Genomic DNA, 10275 nt, shown 5'->3' with positions numbered 1-10275 from the left:
GGTTGTCAAACATATGACTTGTGTGATATTTATGCTCACATTGATTTTTAGCCTTGTTTAAAGACAAATTCATAAGTGGACCAAGGGTACATCTAACATTTTTCAGTTGATCAGCAGGTCATATTTCACAACAGTGGATACTGACAATTAACCTGTGTATGAAAAGTCAAAAGGACATTAAGACATAAATCCACTAAATGCTAGAAAGAAATGAGAAGTTGCAAAATAATTTATTACACACAATAATAAAATAGCTTTTTTTATATTACTTAGAAGTAGTAATATAAATTAAACCTGTTTAAATAGATCAAACTAAAGTGCTTGAAAATAGTGGCAAACCCAAAAATAATCAAATTATCTTTTAAGATACTTGTTAAAAAAAGTTCACATTGTGAATAAAACATTTCAACAAAATTCCTGCCATCAATAATCTTCCAAAATAACATTTTGAACAGCTGTAATCAATTATAATATCTCTTGCATCATACATCACTGAATAATCATTTTCATATAGCAAAAGTACTAAATGTACTTCAGTTACATTTAAAAATGAATGACCTTTTAAAATAAACCTAAAGAAACTTGCGATGTAAAACTAAATCAGGGATTATGGTCTAGGTAATGGAAAAGGTTTAATTTTTGAACATGACATTTCTTTACTGTAGCCTGGCAGCTAGTCTTATGAAAAGAGAGAAATGTGTTGTAGAAAACAAGTTGTAGAGTTCACAATAAATGTACTTCAGCTGGCAAAGCATCTGAAAATCATAAACCAAATAAAATGGAACTGCAATCTTTCAGCATTTCACAGACCTTTTCTTTCTCCAAGAAAAGAAAAGCTTTTCTTTCATTTCTAATTTAAAACTGGCTACAAAGTTGGAGGGGTAAAATATGGACATTTTTAACGGTCAAAAAACAAACAAACATAGGATTTGTAACGAATATAGCTACACATTAAATGCACAAAAAATAAAAATGGATCCACAATTTGTCCATGTACTGTAGGACCCAAGCTAGCAGTATAAGGTTGGACAATGATTTATTTCAGAGGCTGATATGGACCATATGGCACTTCAATTTACATGCATGTGCAATCTTCTCCCATCTACCCACACGTCTTTCAGCTATGCACAGGTATGGTGCGTTTACAGTCAGGGCAGGCGTGATTACTTGACCCAGGCAGCCCAACTGCATGCTCGGTTGTGGCTATCAGTAGCGTGTCAAGTGTAATTTCTGTGCATTTCGCAATAAACCGAATAAAGGGCCTAACGTCACCCTCGTTGGCTGTATCCAGGGCGGCGTAATACTCCACCCTCTGCTCTTTCCGAATGGTGATCGGTGGATAACTAGCTTGCATTAGAATTAAATTCATGAGCAGGCGGGACGTCCGTCCGTTCCCGTCCACAAACGGATGCACGTAAACCAGTTTATAGTGCGCGAGAGCTGCAAACTCCACCGGGTGTAGATGCAGCGTTTCCTCAGAGTTCAACCACTGCACCAGCTCCTGCATGTGCCTGTCTAAGTCCTGCGGGTGCGGTGGGATGTGATGTCCCACGAACACCTGGCTAGCACGGAATCGCCCGGCTTCCACGGGATCGGCGTAGCCTAGAACCCGCCGGTGGATCTCTAGGATGTCATTTACAGTGATCGCTCCGGCACGGGACAGCAAGGTGGTGTTGATGTACTTCATGGCTACATCTACACCAATTGCCTCATTCTGTTCTTGAAGACTCTTACCTGGTACAGCATATCTGGTCTCAATAATATGGCGAATCTCCGACAGAGTGAGCGTGTTGCCTTCGATAGCAACGGTGTGGTAAATATGATGGTAGTAGGTCTCCTCCATGACCCGACGCAAGGCAGAGTTGCCCTTGGGGATGGACATGAGACGTCGCACCTTTCCATCGATGATTCCAAAGTGGCGTTGATCTATTTCCTCTACTAAAGGGAGAGTGCGATCCCTGCTTACCAGAGCCTTCTCGTTGCAGGGCGAGATGGCGAGGGCCTTGGTGTAGAGGTGGTCGGCTTGGACAACATCTTTTTCCTCCTCCAGAATGGTTCCCAGTTCAGTGAGTGCATCCACAAACTCAGGGTTCATGTTGAGTGCGTGGACAAGCAGCTTATGAGCTTTCTCTCTTTTTCCATTTTTCTTCATCTCCAAAGCCTGCTGGAGAGCCGCCTTTGCCTCCAACCGAGTCTCTGTAAACAAGCAGATGGTGAGCGTTACACAATATGACATTCCAGCTGAGAGACGCGTAATCAAAAGGCACCATCACTTATCTTGAAATTCAATGTTGAAAACGGTTGCGGACAGTTTACTTTTGACAAAACTTTTGAACGGCAGTGTATAATGTTACAAAAGCTTTCCATTTCAGATATATGCTGTTCTTTCGAACTTTCTATTCATCAAAGAATCCTAAAAAAAGTGTTCATAACCTTTTTCAACGTTGATAATAATAATAATAATAATAATAATAAACGCTTCTTGAGCACCAAATCAGCACATTAGAATGATTTCTGAAGAATCATGTGACCCTGAAGATTCAGCTTTGCATCACAGGAATAAGTTACATTTTAAAATATATTCAAATAGAAAAGAGTTATTTTAAATTGTAATAATATTTCACAATTTTGTTTCTTTTCAATCAAATAAATGCAGCCTTGGTGAGCATAAGAAACTTCTTTTAAAAACATAAACATAAATATATATATTCTAGTTTCAGACTGGAAAAAGACATTGCAATTATAAGACACTGAACCAGGGCATCTGAAATATATAAAATTATAATTATTAATAATGCATTTAGAGACAAGCAGAAGGACTAATTTCAGTGGAAAAACCTATTTAAATTTTTTTTGAAAGATTATTAAGATTTTTAATTTGGAATAACATAATTCATCACTACATTATGTCCAGGGACATGCATTAAGAACGTAAATAGAGTCAGCAGCATCTTCAACTGTACCTTTGCTGGGCTTGAGTTTTTGTGGCAGGAGGTCTAGCGCTGTGAAGGGGACCGTCAGGCTGGTTGTGTGGACTACAGGCCGCTGGACACCACCCCACAGCTGGCAGCGCAAAAGAGCAATACCCTTCAGTGTGGCACAGCATTGCTCCTCTATGCCCACTAAAGGCAGCCACAGAACACATACTGATCCCAGAAGGGCAAACAGAACGGGTCCCCAACTCCAGAGCAGAGGACTGCTGCTGGCATGGCGAAATACTGCCAGAGCTGCCATCAGTCAAGGAATACAGATTCCCCAGGCCACATATCCGACATTCTAGCATGAAACTGAAAACCTGGGAGAATAGAAAACCTGGGAGAGAGAGAAGGTTAAGACAAAAGATGTTAAATCATTGATCCTTACAGTCAAATGTGAGTCAGGTGGATCTAGGGAATTCTGACAGTTTATGAAATAGTCTGAATGCTTCCTTCTTATGTCCAGTGATTTTTTACCACACTTACAGTCATAATCTTTGGTAGTCCGATGATCAGAGGAAAATGTACTTGTGGTCAGGAGTGGCCACAAATACAGTAATTTACATAATTTAAAGCACCTAAGTTAACCAGTAATTGAAATGTACACCCATCTTGTATGCTGTTTTAAACACACTGGCGTTTTATTAAAATTGAATAACACAGTAGTTAAATAACGTTACTTATAATATTGTAGAACAAGATATTTCCACATCTGACACCTGAAAGATCACCCGATGGTAGACACATTAAAATAAACAGTTCATGACAAGTCATTACATCATTCATGCATTTGATTTCTACAGACAGACTTTATCCCAACCCTAAAAGCAGCGGCTAGTTACGTCCTTTATAAAATGTAAAACAAGACGCAAATGTTCAGACATACCTTCTTGGTTATAGACGTGTCATTGTCAATAGAAATCATGGATATGATCAGAAATGTTTGCCCTGCTATTAGCAACGTCAACTTCCGCGAAAAGAGTATCGCATGCTTGTAAAGTTAAAATTCATTGGTTGATTTTACCAAGTATGCGTTCAGTGATTGGTCAGATATTTGCCACACACCCTCGTACAGCAACACATTTTTCAGATCGTGAAACTACACGATTGGACAAGATGGATCGGTTGGTATCTGTAATGTTATTTACTGTGAATCTAATAAGCATTTTTTTGCCAGTTACAATATTATTTCAACAGAGATATTTATTCACGTATATTATATTTGTTAAATTAATGATACACTATGAGGAAATTATTATTGTTTTGTTACTTTTCTGAGGAAAGATTTTATTGTCGTTGTTGTAAATCAAATGTAAGTTACCACTCTGATTTTTCAGATCTTGTCCACACGATTGGACAAGATGGATCGGTTGGTATCTGTAATGTTATTTACTGTGAATCTAATAAGCATTTTTTTGCCAGTTACAATATTATTTCAACAGAGATATTTATTCACGTATATTATATTTGTTAAATTAATGATACACTATGAGGAAATTATTATTGTTTTGTTACTTTTCTGAGGAAAGATTTTATTGTCGTTGTTGTAAATCAAATGTAAGTTATACAATGTAAAAAAAAAAAAATGAAAGAAAAGAAAAAATGGTATTGCTAATTTCTTTTATTTCAAATATGTATCCTACTATCCTGGCTTCTGCCTGCCAGTGTAAACACTAGGGGTCAGTATTGCCTAAATCAGTAATAAAATAAATGACAGCTCTTTTTTATTATTTATTCCTTGTTTTCGCGTTAGGATATGATTATGTTGCAGAAATCCAATACCTTAGTAATCCATACAACATATTATTGTCTAAAATAATGTGGATGTTGTTAGCTCCTGTACAATAATCAATTTCTTCTTTCAAAATGAAAGTGTAGAGTGCAGATGGCATGTATACATTCATACAATAACTTCAAAATGATTTATTCTGGTCTAACTTGTGCTGGCATATCAATACATCTAAAAAAGTTATTATAGCCTAGTTCTTGTTTTACTTGCTTATTACTGCTCAGCTCTGTGCTTTGCTCTCTGACTCTTGTATTTTATCTCCTAACTTCAGCAAATCAGCACAGTGCTCAAATATGAAGGTAAATCAGTAGCAAAACTCGAGAGCACGTAGATGTGAATTTGAGAACTTGTACAATAAATATTCGTACTTGTACATGAACATTTACACTCACAGCTCCAATGTGAAAACCTGTAAAATAAAAATCTGAAGTTGAATGTTGAAATTTGCACTCGCAGACAATAGTCACAAACCTGTATTCTGAATCTGAAGCTGCAGACAAGTAGACACAAATGTGTAAAATGCCATTCACAGAAATACAACGACAGACACAAACTTGTAATATATATTTTGCGTTTAATCTTACATTCACATTCGCGGTACAACCTCAATTAGGCACTTGCAACTTCTCAAATCTGTCACTGCAATTTCAAATTTCGCGCCTTGACTTTTGCTACTCTTTTCGCGATATATCAGGTGCAAAACTAACTTGTGCACTTGAAACTCAGAGGCGGTGAGAGAGAAAGGGGGGCGGGAGGAGGGGGGGTCAAAGGAGTCGTTTTATTGGTTGGCACCTAGCCAATGAAATGGGACTTCGATGATGTCATGAAACCCGCGTGCACTGTGAAACTATTAGACTGATATTAAAAGAAATAAACGATATTATCAAACTCAGTAAACACCATGCTAATAATGCATACTACAGAAAAGCAGATGAGCACAGAATATGAACACAACGCGTTTAATTGAGACAGTGGTATTAAAAGACCAAACTCAGGAAACACCATACAAACAAAGCACACAGAAAAGCAATTGAGCACAGAATATGAACGCAACAATTGTACGTTTTCTTCCCATAGAAAACCAAGAAAACGCTTAATGAGGCTTAATGGATCAACAGTTATATATATATATATATAAATAAATAAAAATAACAAAAAACATAATTCGTTGCATTATTAATAAAACACAGGCAGCAAGTTTATTTGCACTGAACACACATTTGCTTTCTTTCGTCATATTCTGTGCTCATCTGCTTTTCTGTAGTATGCATTATTAGCATGGTGTTTACTGAGTTTGATAATATTGTTTATTTCTTTTAATATCAGTCTAATAGTTTCACAGTGCACGCGGGTTTCGTGACATCATCGAAGTCCCATTTCATTGGCTAGGTGCCAACCAATAAAACGACTCCTTTGACCCCCCCTCCTCCCGCCCCCCTTTCTCTCTCACCGCCTCTGAGTTTCAAGTGCACAAGTTAGTTTTGCACCTGATATATCGCGAAAAGAGTAGCAAAAGTCAAGGCGCGAAATTTGAAATTGCAGTGACAGATTTGAGAAGTTGCAAGTGCCTAATTGAGGTTGTACTGCGAATGTGAATGTAAGATTAAACGCAAAATATATATTACAAGTTTGTGTCTGTCGTTGTATTTCTGTGAATGGCATTTTACACATTTGTGTCTACTTGTCTGCAGCTTCAGATTCAGAATACAGGTTTGTGACTATTGTCTGCGAGTGCAAATTTCAACATTCAACTTCAGATTTTTATTTTACAGGTTTTCACATTGGAGCTGTGAGTGTAAATGTTCATGTACAAGTACGAATATTTATTGTACAAGTTCTCAAATTCACATCTACGTGCTCTCGAGTTTTGCTACTGATTTACCTTCATACTCAAACGATAAAGCTTGGTGCCAAACCTAAGATTAGAAACTTTCGGGACTGGAATTTTTATCCAACCATCCTTCCCACTATACCAGCAGCTTCCATTCCTGAGAAGGAACAACACAGTTCCCTTTATTTAGACGAAAATGCCTCCATGCGGTCCTGCCAGAACAAACAGGAAAGCTTTATCCTGACATACGGAAAGAGCAGTCAGAACTCCTTAAAGGGATAGTTCGCCCAAAAATCCCCAAATTCTGTCATCATTTACTCACCTTTTTGTTATTCCAAACATTTATGGGTATCTTTCTTCTGTTGAACACAAAAGAAGCTGCTTTGAAGTATGTTGGTAACCAGACAGTTGACGGTAGCCATTGACTTCCATAATTGTTTCTCTCACTACACTCAAAAAAGTGCTCATGGGCATTCATTGGATGAACATAAATCACTCATTTTAGATCAATTCAAATATTATACATTTATAAGGAGATGTATTTTTGTTTTTTGGAAGAAATGTAAATTACCTAGGTTGTACATGTAATGAGAGTGAATTTACTTGGATCAATGACTGAAATTTACGTTTGTGGCCTGACCACGCCTACTGCGCGTGTCACTGAGAGCTGTGGACTGTGTTCGAGAAACTTTTTTTGCCGCCATTGATTGGAGTCGAGAGAACTTTCGACGGATCCTGCTAAAGTTGGGTGAGTAACGTTATTCAAGACATTTCTTACAATAACAATGCAATTTCATACCCAGTTACAGTTAAAAAAGTATTTTACCCCCTATGTACACTTTGTTAGGCGAAGCTGTATTCCATGGTGAAAAAAAAACGTTTCCGTCGTTGACATTGAAATCAGTAACTTAGTTTTACCATTAGCTTTAAGTCTGTGAGATGTTACAATTGTCTGTATTCTGAGGTGTTTTGTTTTGTGTATTGTTTAAACTATAAGAATCTCATTTTCTGGTGATACAGTAAGGAAGCGATCGCATTACTGACAGTTCTCCGCACTTTGCAACGGTCGTGATATGACGTCACATTCTGCGGCATCTTTTTTAAAAGCATAAATTCAGTAATATATAACAAATAATGATATATATCTAAAATGTAAAAATATACAATCTACTCCAGTGATGGGTCGTTCATTTTGAACGAATCTTTTACTCAGTAATGAGTCGCCAGAGTGATTCGAAGTGCGTTCCAATCGACCGTATAGTGGATTGTAACAGAGAGCATTCCGCCATCTGAGTGAGATTCGAATCCAAAGGGAGCGAACATGTTTAGTTCGAAGGGCACTGCGAGCCATGCTGCGGACGGCATAGGGAATAATGGAACATCCATAGAGAGGTAAATGCGCACCGTGTCACCATCAGTCAGCACTTACAATGGTCGACTGGTGGACCTCTTTCATATGATTATGAATGGGTATAACAAAGTAAAAGTGTCCAGAAGAAGCTAAAACTGTAATTTTTTTGTTTGTCTTTATTTACCTGAGGAATGTATTATGAGGCAGCTACAATGCAATTATTATGACCATGGATTAAGAACACATTCACATGATTAACTAATGATTAACTAAATCAACATTAATTTTCATATTGCTTGCAGGCTCATCAAAGTCTCTTCTGCAGTGCCCAAGGAGTTGTTCAAATAAAGATATACAACATTTTGGCTGTGTTGGATGAGGTATGTTATATTTAAGCTATGCTTAAACACATGTAAATATGTATATCCAATTTCTACACATGAAAAGCTATTTCTTAACTTTTGTGTATTTTTTTCTAATATTAAAGTGTTAGTTCACCCAAAAATGAAAATTCTGTCAGTAATTACTCTCCCTCATGTTGTTCCAGCCCTCGTAAGACTTTCGTTCATCTTTGGAACACAAATTAAGATATTTTTGAGGAAATCTGACAGCCGTCTCACTCCTTCAAAAGCTTCTATGTTATTTAAGACAATGTTTTAAATAGTCCAAGTGATTACAGTGGCTCAACTTTAAGTTTATCAAGCCACGCAAATTTTTAGCATCTTTTAGTGCGCAAACAATATACCTCTAGGTTGAAAAATCGTCAATGCAAGTGAATGGGAGAAAATAATTATTTTCTGGTCCCGTTTGAATTGTGCCATGAATGTGAACATATGTTGTCTGTGAATTTTTTTATATAATCTTTCGTGTGAAGAATGCTACAATTTAGCGGGTAGAAGTTTGATACGGTTAGACTTTGTGTGAGAGCACTTTGTGGCTACTTTGTGACTACAACTCTTCGCTGCTTTCGACGCGTTTGAAACGTCACCATCATTCGCACACGGACACTAGCTCACGGATCCCGCTAAACATGGCTGTGTCTTTGGTGCACTTCACCGCCTTCTTTCAGGGAGAGGACAAAATCGTTGAGGTTGGCGAAAACCACGGGTAAGTCAACTTTATGGGGTGACGTCACATAGGCGACATGTAGTCTTTCTCATTATGTCTTTTCCACAACTGCTAGCCGAAGAATCATACCATACACTGTCAAACTCGTAACATGAAAAGTTATATAAAAAATTCACAGACAACATATGTTCACATTCATGGCACAATTCAAACGGGACCAGAAAATAATTATTTTCTCCAATTCACTTGCATTGACGATTTTTCAACCTAGAGATCCAGCGGGGTTTTACAGAAGGGGCGGGACTTACCAGCTTTATAGTGCAACAATGCAGCGCTTATGTGTTGTATGTCACATGCATCACACACATGACCAGCGTCAGCCAATAGTGAGCCTACGTTCTGACGTACAACCCAGAAGCGCTGCGCTGTTACACTATGTGAACTCACTCAGATGCCCACATAGAAGAAAATGAATAGTTAAATAAAGTTGTTATTTTTGTATGTTTTTTGCACACTAAAAGTATTTGTGTCGCTTGATAAACTTAAAGTTGAGCCACTGTAGTCAATTTGACTATTTTAAACATTGTTTTTACTAACTTTCTGGTCTGGCAAGTTTCAATTACAAAGAAGCCTATGAAGGAGTGAGACAGCCCTCAGATTTCATCAAAAATATCTTAATTTGTGTTCCGAAGATGAACGAAAGTCTTACGGGGTTGGAAAAACATGAGGATGAGTTACTGTACGTTCACATGGCCGCCGGCGAGAGCGGCAAAATTCACTCCCGCCGCCCTGCCAAGGACGCTGGAGAAAGATTCGGGGACGCTCCGATGCTCTGACGTAGAACCAAGGCTATCTTTTGATCCAAAATACCACAAAAACAGTAATCCACATATCCAGGATCCACATTCTTTAAATTGTAATTTATTCCTGTGATCAAAGTTGAATTTTCAGCATCATTACTCCAGTCTTCAGTGTTACATGATCCTTCAGAAATCACTCTAATATGCCGATTTGCTGCTCAAACATTTATTATTATCAATGTTGAAAGCAGTTGTGTACAATTTCTTTTCACGATTCTTTGAGGAATAGAAAATTCAAAAGAATAGCATTTATCTGAAATAGAATAAACATAATATTAATAACATAACATAATAAATGTCTATATACTGTCACTTTTGATCAATTTAATGCATCCTTTCGGAATATAAAAGCTTTTATGTGACACTGAAGACTGCAGTAATGATGCTGAAAATTCAGCTTT

General features: G+C 37.5%; 1 protein-coding gene across 1 annotated transcript; it reads right to left on the bottom strand.

Moving 5' to 3' along the window:
- Positions 1-202: 202 nt before the first annotated feature.
- On the bottom strand, positions 203-3958 carry ficd (FIC domain protein adenylyltransferase). The gene is made up of 3 exons (XM_079873116.1): positions 3862-3958; positions 2964-3312; positions 203-2196 (listed from the first exon to the last, which is right to left on the bottom strand). Exons 2-3 carry the CDS (start codon positions 3232-3234, stop codon positions 1118-1120), a joined length of 1350 nt encoding a protein of 449 aa, XP_079729242.1. The 5' UTR covers positions 3235-3312; positions 3862-3958; the 3' UTR covers positions 203-1117.
- Positions 3959-10275: the final 6317 nt, after the last annotated feature.

Source organism: Squalius cephalus (assembly GCF_949319135.1).
Source record: "Squalius cephalus genome assembly, chromosome: 5".
In the NCBI taxonomy this organism is placed as follows: domain Eukaryota; kingdom Metazoa; phylum Chordata; class Actinopteri; order Cypriniformes; family Leuciscidae; genus Squalius; species Squalius cephalus.
Note: the sequence above shows the minus strand (reverse complement) of the source record. Positions and strands in the feature narration are given on the sequence as shown.